The sequence below is a fragment of the Lycium barbarum genome, chromosome 4 (genome assembly GCF_019175385.1).
Source record: "Lycium barbarum isolate Lr01 chromosome 4, ASM1917538v2, whole genome shotgun sequence".
NCBI lineage: Eukaryota > Viridiplantae > Streptophyta > Magnoliopsida > Solanales > Solanaceae > Lycium > Lycium barbarum.
This window is the reverse complement of record NC_083340.1, coordinates 41234825-41261117: the sequence shown is the minus strand read 5'-3', so window position 1 is coordinate 41261117 and position 26293 is coordinate 41234825. Positions and strand designations below refer to the sequence as shown.

At 35.6% G+C, this 26293-nt stretch overlaps 2 protein-coding genes across 4 annotated transcripts; both read left to right on the top strand.

The window, feature by feature from the left end:
* The first annotated feature begins 2926 nt into the window (after nucleotides 1-2926).
* Nucleotides 2927-12696, top strand: LOC132635932 (uncharacterized). Its single transcript, XM_060352545.1, has 12 exons — nucleotides 2927-3199; nucleotides 3300-3361; nucleotides 3530-3580; nucleotides 3685-3714; nucleotides 4217-4321; nucleotides 5017-5124; nucleotides 5320-5391; nucleotides 5470-5520; nucleotides 5657-5719; nucleotides 5810-5934; nucleotides 10889-11090; nucleotides 11608-12696. Exons 1-12 carry the CDS (start codon nucleotides 3118-3120, stop codon nucleotides 12313-12315), a joined length of 1659 nt encoding a protein of 552 aa, XP_060208528.1. The 5' UTR covers nucleotides 2927-3117; the 3' UTR covers nucleotides 12316-12696.
* Nucleotides 12697-20926: 8230 nt separating this feature from the next.
* LOC132635931 (transcription factor ABORTED MICROSPORES) lies at nucleotides 20927-25745 on the top strand. Of its 3 annotated transcripts, none has more exons than XM_060352543.1 (9): nucleotides 20943-21240; nucleotides 21577-21676; nucleotides 22034-22216; nucleotides 22390-22468; nucleotides 22569-22637; nucleotides 23154-23756; nucleotides 24088-24384; nucleotides 24618-24794; nucleotides 25375-25745. In XM_060352543.1, exons 2-9 carry the CDS (start codon nucleotides 21582-21584, stop codon nucleotides 25576-25578), a joined length of 1707 nt encoding a protein of 568 aa, XP_060208526.1. In that variant the 5' UTR covers nucleotides 20943-21240; nucleotides 21577-21581; the 3' UTR covers nucleotides 25579-25745. The 3 variants fall into 3 exon arrangements, with proteins under 3 accessions (XP_060208527.1, XP_060208526.1, XP_060208525.1); XM_060352542.1 differs by having other exon boundaries at nucleotides 21046-21090; XM_060352544.1 differs by having other exon boundaries at nucleotides 20927-21676; nucleotides 24618-24734.
* The last annotated feature ends 548 nt before the right edge of the window (nucleotides 25746-26293 follow it).

The following is a 26293-nucleotide window of genomic DNA, read 5'->3' as shown; positions in this document are numbered from 1 at the left end:
CTTTGTCGGTTTGGTTCGGTTTTTGCGGATTTTAAGAATGTATTTATAATGCGAAACAATTGATACAAGTGAGGTATGTACAAAAAATTCATATTATTCATAAATGGATAACGGAGTTCCAACGCCAAAAAAAAATTGATATACGCTTGAGACAATATCCAGAACATCTTTGAACTGAGAGACGAAATCTGAGAGGAAATAATTGACCTCTTGAATCTACCAATGTATTTACTGAGTGGGAATCTCTTGGTTAGAAGTATCAAATCAAGTCTTTTGACTGAAGTAAATAATGTATTATTTATAATTGAAAGTTGATATTAACCATTGGAAAACTAAGAAAAGTTTGAATTTGAGATGAAAAAACTAAATGAGGGAAAATTTCACTTTTACCTTCAGCACTTTTTATAGTATATTACCTTAAACATAAATGGGCTAGGGGAACCAATGGGCTAGACTTTCTTCTCTAATTATTTGAGTACTAGTTGCATGAGGCCCGGGCTTAATCATGATACAAAAATAGTAAAATTTAATTTAGAAAATAGGACTTATGTCACCTTTTCTATTGCATAATTAAGTTAATCCAGTGAAGTGTTAATCATATTTTGTTGTTAAGTCTTCATAATTATTAAAGTTTCTTAATCATATAATTGAATAAATTTTAAAGAACAAATCATTTATGATCGAGGAAGGAAGTTTTGGAAGGAGAGTTAGAAAATACAAAGAAACACAAGATTCAATATTCATAAGAAGCAAAAATGAATAAAGGTATGTTCGATATGGAGGAAACCATCTTTTGAAAAATATTTTTCAATTTTCCTATGTTTGATTGGTCAAGTTAAACATTTTTTTAGAAAAATAAATTCCTTAAAATAACAAAAATAATTCTCTAGTGGAAGTAAGAAATTCAAGTTCCACAAGTGGCATTCCACATTCATTATGTCCTTCCAGCTCTCCAATACACTTCATCTTCATTCCCACCCATAGCTCCCATCCCCACCACTCACCACCACCCCACCCTCACACCCATCTTCCATAATACTTGTCTAAATTATATACAAATGATTTTAGGATAATATTTTTTGCTTACATATCAAATAAAAGAAAATAGCTAAAAGCACACTTATTTTCCTGGAAAATATTTTTAAAATAATAATTTTCGTGATTGTGAATGAAACTGTGATTCCAAAGTTGCATAATTTTATCAAAATGTATAATAAAAAATAATGTACTCCCATCGTTTTATTTATTTCGCCCTTGTTGACATGACACTTCCCTTAAGAAGCTATTTATTAGGGGTTTATTTTATTAAATTATCCTTATTAATTATGCTTTGAAAGTAGAAGTTCAATTATTATTACTCCATATAGTTACTTATGATAAGGATAATATTCAAAGAAAACAATGAATTTGTCTTGATTTGCTAAAATGGACAAGTAAAAAGGAAGATCTACTTTTTATATAAGAGCCAAGTAAAATAAAATGGATGGAATAAAAGGTACACTCTCGATATCTTTTTTATTTGTCTCTTGTTGACTTTGCACTTCCCTTAACAAATTATTTTTTAGGAGTAAAATATACTAAATTACCCTTATTTGTTATGCTTCGAAATTTTAAGTTTAACTACTAATACTTTATGTAGTTACTTAATGATAAGAGTAATATAGGAAGAAATTAATAAATCTTTCGTGATTTACTAAAATAAATAAGTAAAAAGAAAAATTCATTTTTAGTATAAGAAAAATGTAAAAAGAAACGGGAAGAGTAATCTAATAAGGGACAAGAAAATCCACAAAAAATTACTATATATAGTGCCAATATAGTCAAATAATAAAGGCGCATGACTACTAATACTTTATGAAGTTATTGAATGATAAAAGTACTATAGACAGAAATTAATAGATCTTTTGTAATTTACTAAAATAAATAAGTTAAAAGAAAAATTCATTTTTAGTATAAGAAATAAGTAAAAGGAGACGGAAAGAGTAATCTAATACTCTCTCCGGATTAAAAAAAGTGTTTGCTTAGCTTTTTTTTTGGGTCAAAAAAAGTATCAACTTATTAAATCAAGAAATAATTAACCTTTTCTTTTCAGATTTGCCCCTATTAAGTGTTATGTGATCAAATCCCAGTGCCTATTTAATTAAGGATAGTTTAGTCAATTTACACATTTTTTTTTGGAGTGAGTAATTTCTTAAAGAGTGTGCAAATAGCTAAGTGAACTTTTTTTTTTATTCGGAAGGAGTAAGGGATAATAAGAAATCCACAAAAAAAAATAATACTATATATAGTGTCAATATAGTTAAATAACAAAGGCCTAAGAGGAAAGAGTCATAAGAAAATTAATGAGGTAAAAAATGTATGGAAAAAGCCATAGCCACGTGTCACAATCTCATTAGATTAAGAGTATGTGAGGACTACAAAATTTCATATCCACATGCAAAAAGTTAATTTGAGGGATCATATATTACCAAAATAGGTTTGGAAGTGTCTTGATTTATCGAAAATATACTTTGACATATATGCAATACATATTAAATACAAGGGCAAAATTAAAAGTACAAATCATTTGGTAAGCAACTCCCTAACAAAAGTGTTGAGAACTAACTAAGGTCTACAAAATCCATTATATTGTCACTTATTATATATAGTAATGTAATAATGTATATTATATTGAACTTGGAATGCCCTAAATCACGAAGAAGATAGATAAAATTTAATTAATGTACGCAGACCTTATCCTTATCTCGGAAGATATATATATATATATATATATATATATATATATATGTTAATCAGTTTGATTTGAATTTTTTTGTCATCAAACCAAACTAAATATTATCGATATTTTAAAATTTAAAACCAAATTAAATTAAACCAAGCTGATTTTTGATTTATTAAGGCAGTTTTACTCAATTATGAATTCAGATTCGTTTTTAGATCTCATTTGAACGCCCCGGTCCGCCTATAAACCTATTTGGAGCTTTTTGGAACCTCCATTGCTTTTGTTTTTGAGCCTCCATTGTTAGCTACCAATAAACTCACTCCCACCCTATAGAACGAAACCCCAAATCTTTTGACTTTAACCAGGCACAGGGATATTGTCCAAGTTATAGGGTGATGGAGGAAAAGAAGCAGCCAGCAGCATCTAAGATACAGATATACCCCACCTCCACTGGTCAAGTTTCTCCCTTCTGGAAAGGTTTCTTTTTACCCTCTCTCTCTCTCTTCTCTCGATTGGGTTAGTGTTATTTGGATTACCCTTTTGCTTAATTTGTTCCATTTTCTTTTTAATGTGACAGACAAGTACGAAAGAGATGCAAAGAAGTACTGGGATATCTTTTACAAGCGCCATCAAGACAAAGTCAGTTTCTTATAAACCCCCTTTCATCTCGATTTGCTTCTGTGACTAACATATCCACTTTCCATTTTATTTTGCCTACTCTTCACTTGCTTTGCTCAGTGTCAACTGATGCTGTTTTGTTTCTTTTTTGTGTTGTGTTTTTCCTTGTGGATTCGAAATTCGACTCAGTTCTTTAAAGACAGGCATTACTTGGACAAGGAATGGGGTCAATACTTCTCTGTGAGTGAACAACACAATCGATATTTATGTTGTTTTGTTCTAAAAAAAGTGTTTAGTTAATGGTACATTGAATAATGATATGTTCCTGTACTTACTCTTCGCAGGGGACTGACGGGAAAAAAGTCGTTCTTGAGGTAATTCAAGTTTATCATGCTCTTGTTCTTTTTATCCTTCGTTTTTTGTGGAATCCCCTTATTTGAATTTCTAGCTCCGCCACTGTTCTGAGCCCATCTTTTGTAGGACGTGTAAACTACTGATTATCTCAGAATTTCTTTCAGCACAATTTTGTGACAGTATGTTTCTCTTGTTAATATTTTTTTACATCTATGTACTTGCCTGTCTATTTTCATCATGTAGTGAGTATGTCACGTATTTTCTTAAGAGCTCAATTCGCTACTGTCATATGACTTTGGTGCGATTATGGTCCATCAAGAGAATTATAGTTTTCTTATTGCTTTCTTCCAGCAATCAAATGGGTGCTGTTGAAAGTGCTCATTAACTTTTTCAAGCTGTAATTTACCTTTCTTGTTATGCGGATCACAATCTAACACATATTGAAGTTATATTAATTGTTAAAGGAATTGGTTCCATTGTTCTCTTGTTACACTTTCACTGATGGAATAATGCTGATTACAGGTTGGGTGCGGGGCTGGAAATACCATATTTCCTTTGCTTGCTACAATACCAAATATATTTGTCCATGCCTGCGATTTTTCACCTCGAGCTGTGAACTTAGTTAAGGTATGTTCGTGGCACTGGCAGAAAGTATTTGCCCTTTATTTGTTTAAATGTGATCTGAAATGAGGGGAGGTTGAGAATTTTCAGCTCGCTGGCATGCCTATTTCATAAAAACTGTAGCAAAGATACTTCTAAAGAGTCATTGACGAAATTTGGTACATCTTGCTGCTTGTGTTCGATAAGTGTTTTTTTTTTTTGGTAAGCGGGAGCTTAGTGCACCGGGCTGCCCTTCTATATATTTGCTTCAATAATATTTATCATATGAGATTTCTTAAATTTCCTTCTTTTTAAAAATTATTCACATTGCTATGTCATATTGTTTGTACAACCAAGGCTCATTAGGATGCCTTAGAGTCATTGATATGTGTGTCTTATAAGCCTATGCTGCATTTCTTTCATTTTTGATGCTATCACTGCATCAGAACATTTCTGTAACACTTGCTAGAAGCATATAACTATCTTTTTTCATAAAGGCAAAAGATAATATATCAAAGAAAGTTTTCCTTGGAACATCTGATGGGGATTCTGTTAAGAATATGTAAATATGAGAAGGGTGTATACCATGTAAATATGGAAAGATCTACAATTCCTATTAGTAATTAGGAAGATATGCCAAGAGTAAGTTTCTGTTTAGGATGTGATGCAAAAGTGAAAATACAGACACTTATAAGTGCTAAAGTTTATTGTATTTATTGCAGTCGCACAAGGATTTTGATGATGCTAGGGTGAACGCATTTGTCTGTGATCCAACAGTGGATGACCTGATCCCACATATTTCTCCTTCATCAGTAGATGTTGTTACCATGGTACTCAACCAAAGTTTTCTTCTATAATTTGTGGGCTATCCCATTTGCATCGACAAACTTCATAATAAATCATGTTGACCTGTAATCTCATTTGCATAAAGCATGCCTTGTTCTTGAATGTTTGTTTTTGTTCCAAATTTAGTTAGACTGTGCAGCATATTTTTACTTGAACAAATAAGCTGACTTGTTAAGCAGATATTTGTTCTATCTGCAGTATCCCCTGAGAAGATGCCTCTGATGTTACAAAACATCAGAAAAGTTCTGAAGGTCAGATACAGGTTCTTAATTTCGTTGGTTGCACTGTTTGATTTCATTATTCTGACTCTTATACTTTTTCCTTCCCAGAAAGATGGGTGTGTCTTATTTCGTGACTATGCAACTGGTGACCTTGCTCAGGTTTAAACTTCACCATATAGTATCCTATCTATTTCTTCACCATATTGCATGAACTTGTTATTTTTGTAATAGACTTAGTGAAAATATAGCATATTTGGGAATGATGTATACTTACAGCTAAGGTTTGTATTACCAGGAAAGGCTTACCTCCAAAGAACAAAAGATCAGTGATAACTTCTATGTCCGGGGTGATGGGACTGTAAGTTCTACTGTTACAAATTGATATTTCTCATAAAATGGGACTTATATTGTTGATGAGCATCTTATAGCAGCTTATTTCTGTCAACAGCGGGCTTTCTACTTTTCAGATGAGTTTTTAGTGAATCTCTTCAATGAAAATGGTTTCGATGCTGAGGAGCACATCTTGTGTTTCAAGCAAGTGGAAAATCGGTCAAGGGAGTTGGTGATGAATAGGTATAGGTCAATACTTTTTATTTGTTACTTCCTCCATTCTGTTGTACGTGACCGTATTTGATTGGATATAGAATTAGATGTTAGTTTGACTTACATATACATTAGTGATATTGAAAGAGAATATCAAATTGTTGAAAAGTTATAGTTTGAATTACAAAATATCACTTCAAAGTTTAGAACTTGAATAGGTTAACTAGTTTGAAATTTTGAAAGTTGTGACAGTTGTATAATATTGAGATGATGTCAAACATTTTTGATGTCTCAAAATGGAAAGATTGTCAAATAAATTGATACAAAAAATATCGCATCGATGTCTAAATTTTAATAGATAAATGAATTTGAACAGTTATAATACTAGCAACGTTGAAGGGGAGCCTTGGCGTAACTGGTAAAGTTGCTGCCATGTGACCAGGAGGTCACGGGTTCGAGCCGTGGAAACAGCCTCTTGCAGAAATGCAAGGTAAGGCTGCGTACAATAGACCCTTGTGGTCCGACCCTTCCCCGGACCCCGCGCATAGCGGGAGCTTAGTGCACCGGGCTGCCCCCCCCCCCTTTTTTTTTTTTTTTTTTTATAATACTAGCAACGTTATATGAGAGAATGTTGCGCCGCAAAAGTATAACACATCTACAAGAGTGTCGCCGAAATGCAGATGCTAATATGGATGTGCGGTCATACAAGAATAGACAACATTAAAAATTACTTCCTCCGTTCCAATTTATGTGATATAGTTTGACTAGACACGGAGTTTAAGAAAGAAATGAAGACTTTTGAAACTTGTGGTCTAAACCAAGCCATATATATATTTGTGTGGCTGCAAATCATTTCGAGTAAAAGGGGAAGTTTCAAGTTAATTATTTCTAAATATAGAATTGTATCATTCTTTTTGGGACAGACTAAAAAGGAAAGTGTATAAATTGGGACAGAGGGAGTACCACATTCTTTAGAAGGTGCAAGTAACACACATTGAGGATAAAATTACAGAAGGCTACTGGAGATGATTTGGTCATTGTCTTGCGTTGACATATAGGTGCACTGGTCCATAGGTGTGAAACCATGGTTAGTAAAGGTGTTAAAAAGGGGATGGGATAGACGTGATCACGTGAAAGAGTTGGTTTTTGGTTATGTGATAGAAAAACTCATGTGTTGGATGATTTTCTATTACTTGGAGCCAAAGAATGCTCAATTCCTTGGAGCCAAAGGATACTTGGAGCCAAAGGATGCATTGCTTGGAGCCAAAGAATGCTAAGATGTGGAGGGGAATTCAAGAGCTCATGTAGCACACTTGGAGCCTAAGTCATTTTATGCCTATAAAATGAGAGGCGATTCTTCTTTGTTTAGCATCCCAAAAATTTCATAAATCCTTTGTGGTGAGTAGAGAGTTGAGAGAGCAATTCTCTTAGATGTAATTGGGATCTCTCCCCTTTCGTTGTTAATAATATAAAGGCAACTGTTCTCTGGTGGACGTGGGATCATTTTGATCCGAATCACGTTAAATCTTTTGTTCTTTCTTTTACGTTTCCGCTAACAAGACGTAACATCACATGGAAGACAGTTGTCTTGACAGATGTATAATCTCTTAGAATCCATGCAAACTTTGCAAAAGATAAGACACAATGGAAGAAAAAAGATTTATATAGGAGATACCAATTAATTGAGAATATTTCTTAGACATTATTAAGGACCATAGGCCTAACTCAACCCCGAAAGCCAGTTTAACGGCTGCTGGAGATGATTTGGTCACAGTGTTGTCAAAGGTGCGCTTAAAGCGCGCTTAAGCCCTTAAGCGAGGCTCAAAACATGTTGAGCGCTTCGCCGCGCTTTACGTGCGCTTCTGTGTTGTCATCAAGGCTCTGAGACATAGCTTTTCTTGCCAATGAGCCTCTCTTGAAGAGGTGACACTAGATGAATGATATCTCCCTTTATTGTAATGTTTTTACAATTTCTTTGTCCATATATTTGTAGTTCATGCTTATTACTATTAGTCTTGGACTAAACATATATATATATATTTGTACTTTTGCACCATTGCGCTTTTTTTCATTAAAGCCCACGCTTTATTTGCATTTTGCGCTTAAAGCCCCCGCTGACGTTAGAGCTTTTTTGTGCTTTTCGCTTTTGATAACACCATTGTCTTGCGTTGACTTCTAGGTGCACTGGTCCATAGGTGTGAAACCATGGTTAGTAAAGGTGTTAAAAAGGGGATGAGATAGACGTAACATCACATAGAAGACAATTGTCTTGAAGGACGTATCATCTCTTAGAATCTATGCAAACTTAGCAAAGATAGCACACAATGGAAGAAAAATGACTTATATAGGAGATACCAATTAATTGATATAAAGAGATATCAACTCCAAAAGCTAGCTCAAAAGGTGAGGATTGCCCAAGACAATATAAAGAGATCAATTTCTCCTTATTGCACGGGTGCGGGACTTACATCCCCGTCATGCCCAAGGCTAGACATCTAGAGCGTGGACAATTTAATATGGGGGCCCAACATGTGTAAACCATGACTGTGGATGGGCCTGACTCTGATATCATGTTATGGACCTTGGGTTGGTCTAACTCAACCCTAAAAGCTAGCTCAAGAGCTGAAGATCGCCCAAGACCATATAAAGAGATCAATTTCTCCTCATCCCACCAATGTGGGACTCAACAAACATGTTAGTACATTTTATTTTAGGTCATAGGCTTTTTAGGAGTCTTTTAACACTATTGGATATTTTTATACTAGTAGAAGTGGAATTAGTCGAGGTGCGCGCAAGTTGGTCAGGACACCACGGTTATAAAAAAGGCAAAAATAAATATAGAGAACTTCTAGTATATCTTATATTTATCTTGTATAGTGTTGGCCTGTAATGAATTTAAATGGAGAAATATAGTCTGTGAGGATTCATAGAGCCGACCCAACTAGTTTGGGACTGAAGCATACTAGCATAGTTGTTTGTTATTAATGAATTTGAAAATTTGAATATTATGAAAGTTGTATAAAAATAAGATGGTGTCAAATTTTCTGCAACATCCCAAAATAACAAGAATGTCAATTGAACTGAGGAAGTGTTGTCTATATACTCAGGTAGATTTGTATGCTTTTATTATACCTGTGGTGTTTTCTGTTTATGAGCTCTAGGTAGACTGGCCATGCAAATATTGGACATTTGAGAGTTTTACATCTTATTTCTTGGCTTTTATGTAACAATGGTTCCACATTTGGTTTGACGTTCTGAGAACTTAAGTTTCCCATTTGAATTGAACATCAGCATAAATACTGGAAGTAACACTTATAGCAAGCTGAATGTCTTATTATATTTGAACGTTTGACTTGATAGTATCCTAATGTTATACTTTATCTTACGTAAAGTTTCTTTGATCATTAACTACCCAATTGCAAACCGCACGCCAGGTGGCCCTTAGAGATTCCTTGGTTAAAAGAAAGTTTCTTCGGCTATGGCATATTATGTTGGACAGAACCTTCGATGCTCTTAAATGGTGAAAGATATGTAAAATAGTTGACTAGGTTGTGCCTTGTCAGGGCACTTGTTGATGGCTAATACTTGATCATCTTGAGCTACATAAATTGTGGAGGTTCTCTTCCTAACTTGTTGAAAGTGATGGTTCTCTTCCTGGTTATGGCCTCATTTAAACCTAAATCAATTTCTTAACCAAGTTAAAATGGATTCATAATGTGAAGAAGGAACAAGCTTGAAGAATCCTTATTTAGATCGGTCAACCCCTAACTTTGCTGGACATGTAAATGTCGGAGTCCTACATCGGCCAAGGGACGAGGGATTTGGTCTCCTCGTATGGCTTGGTCAATCCTCACCTCTTGAGCTAGCTTTTGGGGTTGAGTTAGGCCCAAGATCCATTTCTTGACAGTAAAGAAATGCAATATTCTCTAAGCCGTGTATTGGCCCTTATAGCAATCCATAGTTATCATTTGTTCCACCCTTCTCTACCTGCCTAGTAGCCATTGTTCAACTCTTGCTTATTCAAGTAAATTGCTTTTTCCTTTGTGTTCAATTTCTCCAATTGAGGTTTATTCCAATTTCAAAGATTTCAGACTTCTTCAGAGAGTTTTCCTTTTCCCCTCCGACCTTCGTCTCAAGTATTTTGGATTTTTCCCCATGAGCTGAGAGGCAACATGTAGGGGAACTGTGGAGGTCTTCCTTATAATGGGAACTTGATATCGCACAGAGGCAACATGGCTCTTTCAATGCTTAAATTTATTGGGTTTGTGGCGTTGGTTCAACTCCTACCGTGGTAGGATATTGAAAAATACTTTAACAGATCAGAGGTTTGTTGCTGAAGTTGTAGAAAAATTACTCTAGCGTTTTGGAATAGACAAGGAAAGGGTGTTTGCCCGAAGAAGCAAATACATCTGTGATTTGAACAATAGTTTGGACAAGACCATATTTCCCTGGACAGGGTACATAATGCACTTAAAGGGTTCATGAGAAAGCATATGATCCAAACTCATGGGAGCTGACAGAAAAAGAGTTAATTGGTGTTGCTCTGAATTTTACAAAGTAGGTCATAAGATAGAGAAGGAGTAATATCTAGTTATCTACATGCATTATACTCACAGCTGAATTTGATCTTCTTTTGAACACACTAGAAACTAACTTTTCTTACTACGATTATTATTAATTAGGCAATTAGAATGCAAAAGCTGGAAAACCAAAATATTGAACAAAGTGCTTATCACTCAAACTCGGGTCTGGGTGATGTAGAAGTGACAGATTGGAGAACAAATGCACTAACAGGTGATTCAAAATTCCTAAAACTATTATTTGTTGGAGCCTAACTTCATTAGGCCACACACTATTAAGGATCTGAAGGATCATTACTAATACTATCTTGTACTATTGGGGTTTCCCTCTAACATCTCATATACAGTTTTTGATGTATTTTTGGGTTATTGGATAATGACATACTTTAGTGCTGTGGTTTCAGGTGCTGGGTTCAAGCTGTTTTCCGCGTTGGTAGTGGAATATCTGGAGGGAAAACTGAAAGCAAGGTGAAATTCATTGGTAAGAATAATGATCAGCCTGAAATACAAAAAATTATCCTTGAAGACTCTGCAAATGAGACAGAAGTTGACATCTCCAAGGGGATGGCTCTTGAAATGTTTGGTATTTCATCTCCTACAGAGGAGGTACGAATTTTCATTCACAAGAAGTAGTTAGGATAATAACAGAGTTAATATTTCCAGAAGGCAACTTGACTAGCATTTATGGTTTTATGCAGTAGCACTGACATTATAGTTGAGCAATCTTACCTATGTTATACATGTAGTACTCATTCATTGATCCAGGTGTGGCATGTAAATCCTTTTTATTATCAAATGAACTAATGTTCACGTTGTATCTCATCATATTTACTTTTGGGCCTGATCCGAGTTTATAAATCCAGGTTCCTGATTAAATAGTAATTTCCGTATATTCAAAGATTGATACTTCTAGTCAAGTTGAACTAAGGACAGCAGTTGTCAATTTGCCTCCATAATGGGTGGGTAGCATATTCTAATATGAACCAGGTGGTTAGTCGTAATTGATTCAGAAATATGAAGTTGGGTTGCTCGGATCCCCCATAAAAGCTTGTATAAAGTAACTTCTAAATGTTTCAAAATTTTGCCCGCCAATCACTGACTTACATACTTCTTTGTCAACAAGATTCTTGATGTCACTGCCAGAGACTATTCTTTCAAGATAAAGGTCCTCTCAAAAGAGTATCAGCATACCTGCAAATCAACTGGATTAATGTTATGGGAATCGGCTCGGCTTATGGCTTCTGTGCTTGCTGCTAACCAGACCATTGTTTCAGGGAGAAGTGTTTTAGAGCTGGGTTGCGGATGTGCAGGCATTTGCTCCATGGTTGCTGCTACATCTGCTAACCTTGTGGTTGCCACTGACGGAGACACAAAAGCACTTGATCTATTAAACCAGAATCTCGCTTTGAATCTCCAACCACCAACTCTAATAACAAAAAAGCTTGAGTGGGGAAATAGAGATGATGTAGAGTCCATCAAGAGGCTAAATGACACAGGTTTCGATGTCATAATAGGCACAGATGTTACTTATGTTGCTGAGGCAGTCTCTCCGTTGTTTGCGACTGCAAAAGAGCTGATACGATCTGGCAGTGGCGATAAGGAGGATGGTACACCAGCTCTAATCCTTTGTCATGTCTTTCGCAGAGTTGATGAACCATCTATACTTTCAGCAGCGTCTGAATTTGGTTTCAGGTTGGTGGATAGGTGGCCTAATGCACTAACCTCAACTACCACATTTCAGAACATAATCCAAAGTTGGTTCTTCGAAAGCAGACTTGAAACTTGTGTTCCCACCACTGCACTGAATATCCTGTATTTCCACAAGTTGTAGGTTTAAATCTTGGAGGAATATTGTTATCTTCATCCAGGGGAAGGGGAAATGGCAGGTTAAGAGTTCTTCGGTGCTGGTTCTTGGAGCTGCCTAGCATTCCTGCCACTCATAGTATTTAACCCTTCAAGGCTTCAAGGATTGAAACTGTGCTTCGCGTTGGCGCCTTCCTATATATGCAAATTGATTTGAATATAGCTAAATATGCTATTATTGTCGTTTGGAAGTTGAAGTTGTTATAGAAACCATTCTACTCTTCGGATGCATGCTTTCCCTTGTCCCAGAATTTTACAAGATTCACGAAGTTTTAGTTGTCCAAAATGAGCCTTGTATACTTAATATTGGTGAGTTATATGAAACTCTTGAATGCATGTTTTCTCGTCTCGTTTGAAACTCTTGAATGCATGTTTTCTCGTCTCGTATGAAACTCTTGAATGCATGTTTTCTCGTCTCGTATATTTGCCAAGATTCAGGAACCTTTTCATCGACCAAAATGAGCATTTATACTTTATATTGGTTTGTTATGATGCTGAAATATGGTGTACGGTTTTTATTTTTTATTTTTTTTAGCTGTTAGTACAGTTGCATGCTTGGCAAGAGCCCTTTTTTGTTGTTGTTATTATTATTATTATTATTATTATTATTATTATTATTATTATTATTATTATTGTATTTTCCTACTCAAATCTGTATGGTCTAATATAGACGTGGCCAATTTTGTCTTTTTAAGAATATTTGCGATGAACAAATAAACACAGGTTTTTTTCCACGGAATAAATACAGAGGTTCTGGCTCAAGATTATGACATTGTGAGATCATAATTCATTTTTGGGATTAAATCACGTCATGCATGAAGAGAGAATGTTTAGGAAAATTTACTTGCCATAACTACCTCTAGAGGTCGAAGGAGAGCCTTGGCGTAACCGGTAAAGTTGCTGCCATGTGATCAGGAGGTCACGAGTTCGAGCCGTGGAAACAGTCTCTTGCAGAAATGCAAGGTAAGGATGAGTACAATAGACCCGTGTGGTCCGGCCCTTCCCCGGACCCCGCACATAACGGGAGCTTAGTGCACCGGGCTACCCTTTAATTACCTCTAGAGGTATTTATTGATAATAACCAATATTTTGATTTATTTATATTTCGTAGCTATAGTGATTTTCTAATTTACATATCGTAGCTATATCAAATACATAAAGTTATTCCACTACATTAAGCTTCTCCCTCGCCTCTCTCTCCTTTCCCTCTCTTTTCATCCCCATACTCCTCTTTATCATCCTCTCTCTCCCTTGAAACCCTAGCCCCCAAATCAGAAAACCCTAATTTCCACTCACTCTCTTCTCTCTACCTCAATATTCACCATGGCTAAGAAGAGAAAAACCAAGGCTTCCGAATTTACATAGCAAGACGTAGAAGTACCACAAGACATTAAACAAGAACCTGATATTGAACAAGAAGAATACGAAAATGATGTCGTAGAAGAAGAAATAGTACATGAAGAAGATGAAGAAGAACCAGATCCCGAAGACGAGAACCGTAAAGCGATGGCGGATTCGTCAAGTCACCGATAGAAATTCTTCCATCGGCGAGCAAATCTTTGAGGGATTGGATCTGAGGCTTGTATTTGTTTTTGAGGAGTGGAGACAATCTCAAATTGAGTAAATACACCTGCTTGTCATTCTCCTTTTTGTATCTCAAATCTAAGTATATTTAAGTGTATTCCATGGCTTCTTCTCCTTCTTGTATCTTAGATCTGAGTGTATTCGTCATTTTTTGGGTGTAAATATAAGTTTAATGTATTTGGCTGATTGTATTTTTGGGCAAACTAGATGATTTGACTGTATGTGTTGTTTGAATGATCTATATACATATGTTTGTATACAATTTTTCCGAGTAAATATAGTGTATTTGAAATTTTATATTTGAATTTTTCTTATTTTTGTATACAAATTTACCCGTCATTGTTTGATACACCCGAATACACTCTATAGCGATGAAATACTAGCCGGCGACAGCTCAAACACATTAAAATATAGTCAAATACATTCAACCTTTGCGACGTTTGGCGGCGACCTTGCTGATCGGAGCTCGAATACATTCAAATACAGCCAAAACAAAAGGATACATCAATATATAAATACGCTTGAATACACAGCTCCTTCGTGTATTTAAAAAACTGGAATACATTCATTTTATTTAAAGAAATTAAGATTGCGTATATTCAAATACATTCAAATACACGCGACATCAAATAAGGTTGAATATAACTGAACAATGTATTCAAATACAACGAATTGCCCTAAACTAGCTACGAAATGTAAATACATAAAATGTAGCTACGGATTGTAAAAGCTCTTAAAAGGTAGTGGTTTATGTAAGTTGCCCAATTTTAGGACCTTACTGATCGAAGCTCGAATACATTCAAATACAGCCAAAACAAAAGGATACATCAATATATAAATACGCTTGAATACACAACTCCTTCCTGTATTTAAATAAGCTGGAATACAATCATTTTAAATAGACATGTATTCAAAGAAATTAAGATTGCATGTATTCAAATACATTCAAATGCACTCGACCTCAAATAAGGTTGGATACAACTGAACAGTGTATTTAAATACACTTAAATACAACGAATTGGCCTAAACTAGGTACAAAGAAGAGCTTGTTACCTGCATGGACAAGAAGACATCTAGTTCATCCACTCTATCATTACTTGGGACCCAAGATGGTTTGGGTTCCTAAGTTTTGTAAGTAATTGGAAGAATGGTCTGGAGTGAGAAAGGAGCAGTCAACAAGGTGTTAGTGAATATGACTGCTCTGAGCGCAAAAAATTGAAGAAATGGTTAATCCTCTCTCACTCAAGTCTTTGAAGGTGGGAGTGTGTCGAGTGGTAACATGAAGAGATAATGCACTCTTTATGTGAACAAAAGTCAGGAAGACACTCTCTCACGGTTTTGAATGTGCATACCATGTTGAAGGGTTGAATTGCAAGTGTACTAAGATGGGTCAGCTATGGGGATTTCAATATGGCTAATCTTATATTGTCAACAAACATATGCTTGGTCCCTATCAATGATATAAATGAAAAGGGCACAAATTCTGGAGGAGCAGGTTCATATGATATCAACAGCAAATGACAACAAGTGGTGTGCTAAAGATAAGACAAGGGTAATCTGTGTGTGCTCTGTCTCTAGAACTCCTCACTATCTTTTTAGGAAAAGAAAGACAAGACTCATGAAGATCTGTCAAGACAGTGCTGATGATAAGTGGTACTTTCATTAGGCTTATGCTAAATGAATGTGTGTTTGAGATCTTGTTCCTAAGGATTCATTGTGAGCTGGTTAGTACAAAAAAAATCAAGCTGAACTGTCTAAAGAGATGTGAGTACAAATCCTTTTGTCTCAATAATCGTGAAAAAGACTTGAAAAGAGCTCAACTCTAAGGGTATGAAGAACTCCTCCTTGGACTTTTTAATAAAGTTCTCTGAAAAAGGAACAAAGATCCACAAGCAGAGGAGGACAAGGCACAAGGCTGAGATAATAATTCAAGCAAAGGATAGCAAAGGAAGAAGGTACAGCCAGGTGTCCAAAGAACATAAAAGAACCTGGTCCCTTCAGTTTATAGGATCTGAGTTCCTAAGCTATCACTTCAGCTCAATAAGGTTGCTTACTACTCAAGGCAAGCACGTTGAAATCAAAACCTTCTCACAAAGATGACTTGAGAGGAGAGAAGAGAGGGATGTCCAGCTCATGGACAAAAGTTCTGAACAAGGGATGACAAATAGAGAAAATTGTTTTCTGTGTTTGCAAACTTGTAAACCATTAAAAGGCACCCTACTCAAGTACAATCAAGGATTTTCACAAAGGCTTAGGAGGGACGATGTTAAAATCCTTGAAATGTCAAGCAAATTCTTGTTGTAGCCAAATGATAGAAGCCACTTCTTGTCAGAAGACATCACAAGCCTGTTGGATATGCTGAAGTCCCTTGAACTAAGTTTTGTATGAATTTAAAGAGCTCTCATGGAGAGGAGTTAAATGTGCAATCAGTAATGTCATCTAAATCCTTGAAACGATGCTTGAAGCTACATAGATTGTGTCAGTAATGCTGTGGGTGTTCAAAATCATCCAATGGCTCCTCTATAAATAGCTTGTTGAAAAAAAAAGGTACAATGCTGAAGTGTTTTTTTGGAGATATCTAACTCATCCTTATACCGTTACAGGTATGCTTACATGGCAATTCCAGGACAGCCTAACATTGGAGACATTACACTCTTCAAAGTTCTTGTCTAAGCTGTCCTCATAAAGTTCAAGGGATCAGGTCCCTATGACTCAGGTTAGTAGTCCTTTCAAGCATTTACATACTTTTTAATTTTGACTAAGTGCCATGTCTTCAATAGTTCCCGTTTTTTTAAGCCAAAAGTCTTTTTGCTCTGAACCAACCCGGTTGTAAAAGTACTTTTTTGATCAAACCAATAGAAATTGGTTCCTTCCTCCCATATAAGCCTTTCTACACTCCTCTTTCCTCTCTCACATAATCTCTCAAACCCTTACACTTTATCTATTCTCTCAAAATAGACCATGCCTAACCCTGAGTCCTCATTTTCTGTTGGAACAGAAATCAACCCCACTCTCTCACCTCCCAAAGAACTCACTCCAGCAGACCCACTATCATTCTCCCTTTCTAAAAAAGATCACATTTCCACCATCCAAAAACCTAATGTGCCTTCACCTAAACAAGATGTTCCTGGTCCCTCTAAAACTCAAGAGAAACAAAAATCAAAAGACTTTATCTCTGAATCTACAAAACCCTCTTTTTCTAACAACCCCGACTCTGACATCAGTGCCAAAACCGTTACTACCTCCCAACTCTTTGGTCTTACGGAAGAAACAGTTGATAATGATGATAAAATGGAGGTGTCAGGTCAAAACAAAGGTGCTGAAATCTATAGGCTAGTAGAGATGATGCATGAGAATAAGGAAAGGGTTTTAGAAGAACAACCTTAAAAATCAAGAAATTCCAACCCCTTAACCAGTACAGAAGAAGTAAAAAGTTTCGAAAATGTCGATACTGTGATTGGTAATTTTGAGAAAGAGGTGAAGTTATTTGTAAGAGATGTTATCTTAGATACCGAGGTTGAAATAGGAAGGGATGTGTCAGGTGATGTAACAAATGGAAGTGAGATAGTGGAAAAATCTAGTAAAAGTGCAGAAGATGTTATAATCAATAAGGATAGTGATATTGCTGAGAAAGAAGTGGTTGAAAGGGAATTTGAAAAAGTAAGCATGGAAACACAAGAGAAACTTGGAGATATTGAGAAAAAGTTGGTAAAAAATGAGGTGGAACAGAGGAACAGTGGTGAAACAGAGTATGTGGATAAGGGATTGGTCCCAAGGAACACTGTTTGGACATTGGACCTTTGTACACCATTGTTGTCCCTCTAGAAGGATGCTCAGGAAGGGAATCTGGTCCTTCAAAATCATCTGGGAAAGGAAACATTACCAAAAGTAAACATATTGCCAAAAAGAAAGTGGTCTCACAGCCTAGCAAGAAACCCTTCACTATCAAACTCAGAACCCAAACACAACCGGACTCTACTTCTAAGTCTGACAAGGAGAAAAGTCCAAAGAGTAGAAGAAGAGTCATGAGGCCAAGAGACAAAGAAGAGGAGGTGAATGTGGTTGATAACCAAGGAAAGGAATAAGAAGTGTCTCACCGAGAAAGAAAAAGCTCTAAAAAGAAGGTGAAATTGAGAAGTGAGAAAGATATGGCTAAATTGCACAAGTCTTAGAAAATCTCTAAATCTCCTAAGAAAAGGAAAGACGTTGAAATTGAGGAAACATATCCATCCAAAAGGAAAAAGGTGGAATTCAGGAAGGGACCTGGTCTTTCACTACAGAGAGCACTCAAGAAAAACGAAGAGATGTTGAGAATCAAGAATCTGAAAGGACAAAAGGTGCTACTTGGAAGAGTGTTTGATCCTGAAATAATTAGACATCAGGGATTGAATGAATTGAAGGAAATCTTAAAAGCTCAACAATGGGACCATTTATTTGAAGGGCATGCTCTTGCTTATGAGAAAGAGGTAGCAGATTTCTTTGCAAATCTACAGCACACTGCTAACCATACCTTAGTGTGCAGAGTTGAAGGAGTCGATTTCACTTTGGATGAAACTCAGCTGGGCGAGATTCTAGGTGTTCCAACTGAGGGAATTAAAATACTGGGAAATGACAAAAATATCAAAGCCTCAGATGACTTCAAAAGTTTCATAGTCAAGATTAGAGAGCAAGTGACCACCGAAACTCTGTATAAGAAGCAAATGAAGCCACAATATCAGCTTCTTTTTGAGCTGGTCAACAAAGTGGTATTGCCAGAGCTGAGAAAAGGTGTATTGTATCTAAGAGGGATATGTTCTTAATGGAGATCTTGGATGAAGGACACTTAGTCAGTCTACCCTCCATTATGGTTAAGCATATGATTAAAGTCTTAAATACAAAAGATGGAAAACATGGTCTACCTTATGGCTTTCTCCTGACAAAAGTTTTTAATCACTTCAAAGTTGTTGCTGGAAAAGCTACTAAAGGAATAAGGAAACAGATGTTCTCGTTGAGCACACTAAAGGAATGTGGCATTGTGCAAAAGAAAGGGGGAATAGAGAGCACCTCTACTATCTCAAGTCTTATTGAGGCAAATGAGAAAATGTTAGCTGACATAGAGAGGTTGCAAGTTGAAAATGCCTTGTTAAAAGCAGAAAATACTAAGTTGAAGGTTGAAGGACCTGGTCCTAGAGAGACACAGATGGAAGAGGTTGCTAAGTTAAGAGGTGAAATAAAAATCTGCAGCAGAAAGTTGGATGACTTCAGGAGCAGATGTTGGAAAATCACAGAGCTGCAGATGCCAGGCTAGACATGATGCTCAAAGCTCTCAACCCTATCAAACCTGCAAACACATGATCCATCTCCTTTTATCCTTTTTGGTCCCTTTGCCTACCCCTGGTCCTAATTCTGTAAAATCTCCTTTTGGTCTGTATCGATGACTATGACGACTTTATTTTGTATATTTATGCTTCAACTGACTGCTACATTTCAATGACAATTGCTCTGTTTTGTGCATATGTTCTCTCCTTCATATTGTTCTGGTTGTTTCTGTTACTGATAAATGACAATTGCCCAAGTGGTCTTAGTTAATCACTTTGAACTTCTTCAGGCTTGTGCTAATCTCTTATCTTTTTTAATGATGCCAAAAGGGGGAAATAGGACAATATCAAATTGTCAAATTGATGTTGAATGTTGATACTCCATCATTTTATACTGCACTTGATGTTAACAGGCCACATTCTCAAGGGGGAGTCCCAAATGCATACTGCACAGCTGTGAAACGGGGATACAATTAAATTGATGCACACTTGATGTTAATGGTCACGTCCTCAGGGGGAACATCAATTACAAGTTTGTCATCATCAAAAAGGGGGAAATTGATGAGTTATGATATGTTGTAGTTTTGATAATTTGACAAACACACCAAGGACCAGGTCCTTGATCAGGTCCCCTGAGCACTATACGAAACATGACAGCTGGTAAAGCTGCTGCACTGTTCTGGCAGAACTGCAGCAGCACAGTTGTATGTGTGCTAGGAACTACTAGCCCTTGGAAAGTTACCATCGATGGTCACATGTTTCTCTATGCTCTATACCTATATATATATATATATATATATATATATATATATATATATATATATATATATATATATATATATAACATGTTGGGATTAGTTTGACCTAACACTTGCAAATCTGAAAATCATATTTCTCTCAAGTGCAGCCGCCGCCCCTCTCAAGGTGCTCTCAAGAACAAAGCCTCAACAAGCCAAAGGACCAGATCCCTGAACTGAAGATGCTTTAAGTCCCTAGGTTGTTGAGTCTTTGTTCCTTTGTTCTATAATTTGTAAACCTACTCTTCTGTTTGAAGAAGCTGTTTGTAGGTGTTCTAAATTCTCAAGGTTGCTTCCACAAGCTCTTGAGTGGTACACTAGGCTAGAGTTAGTCTAGGTGTATTAGATTGAATTCTCAGAAGGTGTTTGTGGACTGTTCACCCACTTAACCTTTGAGTGGTACACTTGTCTAAGTATAGGCAAGGTGTATTAGTTTGCTTGGCTAGTGGTAGTCAAGAGTTGCTTACAATAGGGACATTGTAAGGGAGAGGAATTAAGAGTTAATTCCTAGATTGCAATAGGTTGTAATCTGAACATTGCTCAGTTTAGTGAAGTTGGAAATCCTATTGAGGTAGGTCGTGATTTTTAATCCCTTGAGCAAGGAGTTTTCCACGTACATATCTTACCTTATTTACTTTCTGTCATTATCTGTGGAAACAGCTAAGGCACCATATCCCTTAGACTGTTTTGGTGAACTTTCAGGTGGTGAACACTAAAAGGGTGAACTCATAGGTTCTATCAATATTATTTTTCAAAATCTTATAATCCGTGTTATCTGTAATTTTTGTTGGCGAATACAAGTAAAATTCTTTGCAAAATAGAATAAACTTAATTACAAAAAGAAAGAATAAAAAGAAAACAAACACAAAGAGAGTGAAGAAAAGTGCTAAGCTAATAAAGAGAGTATTTTCTTATTTCTTTGAGACGCTAGTATCATAACAAACCAAAGCATCATGCATGCATTGCCTTCCACCTACCTAATTAATTTTCTCTATTAAAAACAAGAATCTTACCCGTAAACACAACTACATCACACAAGGGCAGACTTTTCAGATCAAAGGGGAAGTGTGTTTAATTTCCTTTTTTCTTTTAAGCTACATAGTTTCTGTTTATTTAAGAATTTCCTTTTAGAATTTGTTGAACTATAGTGATTCTTGGGAGCATGTTGGATAATGAAAACATCAGTTAAACATAGCTATCAGCTGAAGTTAATTTGTATGGTATCTTTTGCTTTTTGACTTTTATGCTTTTAATTTAGTATGTCTTCTGTTGTCATTCTTGTTTACTTTTGTTTTGTTCAGTTAAAAGGAGCAATATGATCTATATATTTCTCATTCCTTGTTTCTTACTTTTTGTTTTGAGCTGTCAATTTACTTGAAAAAGACTGTGACTTCATTAGTATAAATGATTTCATGAGCATTTGTAGGAAGAAGACAAACACTTTTCACTTTAGTATTTTGTTTTGATCTGCTGATGAAACTTTATTCTTTTGCCAAAATCGTTTGGTCCTTTCGTCCTATTATAATCTTTGTTGTTTTTTCTCCCAAATAGGAAACATGGAACTCATGCATCTTATGGAGAGGCTTAGGCCAATTGTGGGCTTAAACAACTGGGATTACTGTGTTTTGTGGAAGTTGAGTGAAGATCAAAGGTACATGATCTACGATCTCAATTAATTTAACTTTTCTTGCCCCCCTCCCATCTATAGGGGAATGCATGATCTAGAGTCCGTGGGTTTAGAACAATTGATTTTATTATATGTAGCCGACCTTGACCCCTATTATTTGTCTTGTATTCAAAGGTACTGCTCTTGCTATTCATTTTAAATGCTTTATTTCATATGTACACATGGTACAAGCGAAACTTTTTTGGTCTAATTGAGCTCATGGAACCCCTCTAGATCCGCCTTTGTCTCTTTCTCAATCACACCAAACAAAAAGAAAAAAAAAAAAAAAACGACAAAGAAAGAATTAAAGACCCTTTTGTATTGTTGTTATGTGTGATGTAGGTTTCTTGAATGGATTTGTTGCTGCTGTGGTGGAGCTGAGAAAAATATGCATAGCTGTGAGCAAGAGATATTTTTCCCTGATTCTTCTACTTCACCTTGTAGAGATGTTATGATTCAGCATCCAAGAACAACTTCTTGTGATTTACTGGCTCAGGTTCCTTCTTCTCTGGCGCTAGACTGCGGGTAAGAAAAAATTCAGCTATGTACAGATCCTAAGAAAGTGTCAGACCATATTGTGTTTATTGTACGCAACCTTACCTGACATTTCAGCAAGAGGCTATATCCCAATCCTCAAAAGAAAAAAAAAGAAAAAAGAAGGTCCTCTTCAGTCTAACTCTTCGCAATAAAATTTGCAGAATTTATGCACAGGCCTTATTAGCCAATCAAGCAAAATGGATGAACTTTGTGCCTTTCTCAGAATCAAATTTGTCTAACGTAAGAATTCCTTTAATGTTACTGTCAATTTTTCATTGCATAAATCTCCATTAAAAAGCACCTGCTTTCTCTACATAATGTTGTTTGATGTTAATTGCAGGAAATAATGGGAACCAGAGCTTTGATTCCATCTCCTCTTGGATTGCTTGAGTTGTTCAGTACCAAACAAGTAGAACATATGCTTCCTCCCTCTACCCTCATTTTCATCTATTACTACTTTCTTTCTTCTGTTTAGTATAAATTCCAAGAAGATTATGTCAGGTAGCACAATTACTTCCTTTTCTATAGTTAAATTATGACAGCAATACACACTGGCAACACGAGACAGTACCTAAGGAAGGTAAAGGGTGATCATGTAGAAGGATAATATTTGTGTTCGCTATAAGAAGTTCTCAAAAACAATGTTGCTCCAAAAATGTTGCTGGACCTATGTTGGATCCTCCAAAAATGCATTCCTTTTGGAGGATCCAACACACACTCATCAACATTTTTGAAGAGTGCGAGCAACACAACTCAAAAATATTGATGGAATTAAGCAAGTGATGTAGGATAATAATTTAAAAGCATAAATGTAGGAAAATGTTTTTGACATTTGAGATCATAAATGTAAATGATTTGATGTAACATATATACACAAATTAAAGCCTTAACAAACACCATCACAAATTTACAATCTTTACTACAGCTACTAGAAGATGAGAACGTCATAGAATTTGTCTCAGCTCAATGCAACATCTACTTGGAGCAGCAATCTATGATGAATTCAGGCACTATGAACTCAAATTTCTCAAATGGAGATGACCATATTAAAGATTCCCAAAATCTTTACGGGCAGACAGTTTCCCCTGCAGATACATCAGATCAATTGTCATATGATTTCCCACTTAAACGAAAAAACTTGGATACTTCTTCGATGAGCTTCCTTCCTCATCAGTTCAGTACTTACAGCACACCAGAAGTCGAAAACAACACAGGGAATAATATGTTGTTTGATCAGAGCACAAGTGATGTCACACATTTCTCGAGTGAGATGGATGCTTATCTACAGAAAAAAATGATGAGAAGTAGCACTCAAGGTGGAATTGATGATGAATCTGTCAAACATGATAATGGAAGATCCAATTCGGGGTCTGATAGTGATCAAAATGAGGAAGAAGATGATCCTAAGTATAGAAGGAGAAATGGAAAGGGTCCTCAATCCAAGAACCTTGTGGCTGAAAGGAAAAGAAGGAAGAAACTTAATGAAAGGCTCTATGCTCTTAGAGCTTTGGTTCCCAAAATTTCCAAGGTAATTCTAAAATAATCTTAATTCATAAAAAGCACACATGCTGTAATATTTTCAGTTCCCAGTTCTTACTTGCAATAGCTTATTGTTTTCACAACAGCTCCTTGTCATCATTATGAATACATGCAATAAGCTATATATTCCGGAATCAGCATACGCGCTAAAGAGCAAAATCCGTCGGCTAATCCTATTTACCGACTAATTATCACAAAATTATATTAGCTACGAGCAATTAGCGACGATGTTATTAGCTAGTTTTAAATTCTTTATATTATAGTGGATCCCTCATTAGAATTCCTGATCAATTAATCACTAGCGTCGAAATTATTTACAGTTGGATAGAGCTTCAATCCTTGGAGATGCTATTGAATATGTAATGGAATTGGAAAAGCAAGTGAAAGATCTGCAGCTTGAGCTTGAAGAACATTCAGATGATGAGGGTGGAAGGAATCAGGACCAGATTCACCCAGATGTTTTAAGCCATAATGGAACTAAAAACCGGTATAAATCAGAAAATGGGAAACTTTCAAATGGAAGCCATAGAGAATTATCAACTAATTCTAATGGCAGCACTGATCCTTCCAGAAAAAATCAAGAGGTAGAAGAAAATGACAAATTGCAGCAAATGGAGGTACAACTTATTCTATTTATAGTACAAATTTAACTTATAAACACTGATAGTGTAACCTGTTTGAGTTTACAAGTTTCACTTTTTATTGATGGCTAGTTTTAGTTTTCTTTCAGGTGACCTGATAGTGTCATTTTTTTAACACTAGTGAATAGAAGTTAAGAGTTTTTTGTATTTTCAATCTCTACAATGACATGAATTTTAAGATATATTTGTTGATTGTCATTAATGTGTAGCCACAAGTGGAAGTTGCACAGTTAGATGGGAATGAGTTCTTTGTGAAGGTGTTTCGTGAGCACAAGGCTGGTGGATTTGTGAGGGTCTTGGAGGCTTTGAACTCCTTGGGCTTGGAGGTTAGCAATGTCAATGCAACTAGGCATACTTGTTTAGTATCAAGTATCTTCAAAGTAGAAGTAAGTCAACTTATTCTTCTACAATTAATTCCCACCTACTCCACAACCCAAAAGGAAAAGAAAAAATTAATGCCTACTTTAGCAAAAAGTATTGCTTGGTCTACAAATACATTAACTTGAGGTAGGGCCTATATTAAGATTTTCTTATGTGATCATATTTGCGTACACTTGCTTAGACTTACATTAGTCATTTTGTCATTTTATGGTACCCAGTTATTTGATTTGATGTTTTGAAAAAACAATTATTGCTTTTCTTTTCCTCAAATCTATCCTTAGCATTCCAATTAATGGTGTATTTAATTAAGCGATATATTCAAGGAGAGATAAATGATAGTTTAGACAAACACTGCTATAATTAAAACTATTAAACTTTTTCCTTAAAGGAGGTACAAAAACTTTACTTAAAAGGCAAATAATATGAACCAAATATAGTATTTTGTTAACGTTAATAATTGCATTTAACGAAATATTTTCTCGAAACTATATGAAAACCTTAATAACATTTCTTCACATATTTCAAGTGTGAAATTCATTTTTTCTTGTTTTAATTCATTGACTAATGAATATTGTATGTTAGCAGAAAAGGGATAACGAAATGGTTCAAGCTGATCATGTGAGGGACTCGTTGCTAGAGCTGATAAGAAACCCTAGTAGAGGTTGGTCTGAAATGGCTAGAGCATCATCAGATAATAATGCAAATGGCAGTACAGATTATCTCCATAATCATAAACATCAGCATCACCATCATGATCATCAACACTTTCACCGTCATCACCATCACTAACATGTTTAATTTTAAATAGTACTTGTAATAATGCACTTCTCTGTTTTTACTTTAGTACTGAGTTTCAATAGTTTGCAGAATAAAATACATGTGTGTGAACTTGTTAATCTCATCGGTGCCCATAGACGTAATACAATATTGCTATCAAGTTCATATTTATAGAAGAAGGATTATAGTAATTTGTTTGATAAATCTTGTTATTATCAAAATCAAGGAGACAATTTCAGAAACGTCTCTTCAGGTTTCACTTTTTAATAATAATCTCCATTGCGATTCAATATTTAAACTTATCTTCATTGTTTCGATTTTTTTATAACAATTTTTTTAAGTTATTTATCATTATTAAAAAATAATTAGAATCTTATCAATTACCCTTTTCTACACTTTTTAATTAACTAATTAGATTCATCCCACCACACTCTCCTTCCTCTTCTTCTACAAATTCTTCCATCAACTTCAGGTGGAAACTCTTTCAATTCTATTGAATCATGACGACATAAAGTGCTATCTGGAATTCCAAAAACTAATTAAAGGGATTCAAGCTCTCATCACACGTCAACAAGGTAGAATAAATCTCTATAATCTTATTTTGAAAGTCAGAAAAATTAATTAAAAGAATTATTTAAATTGGTGTGAAAATTTAATTTAATACCTGGGATTCAAGAGGGTCAGCCTAGTTTTGAGAAGATTTGACTTTTTGAATCATGGATCATCT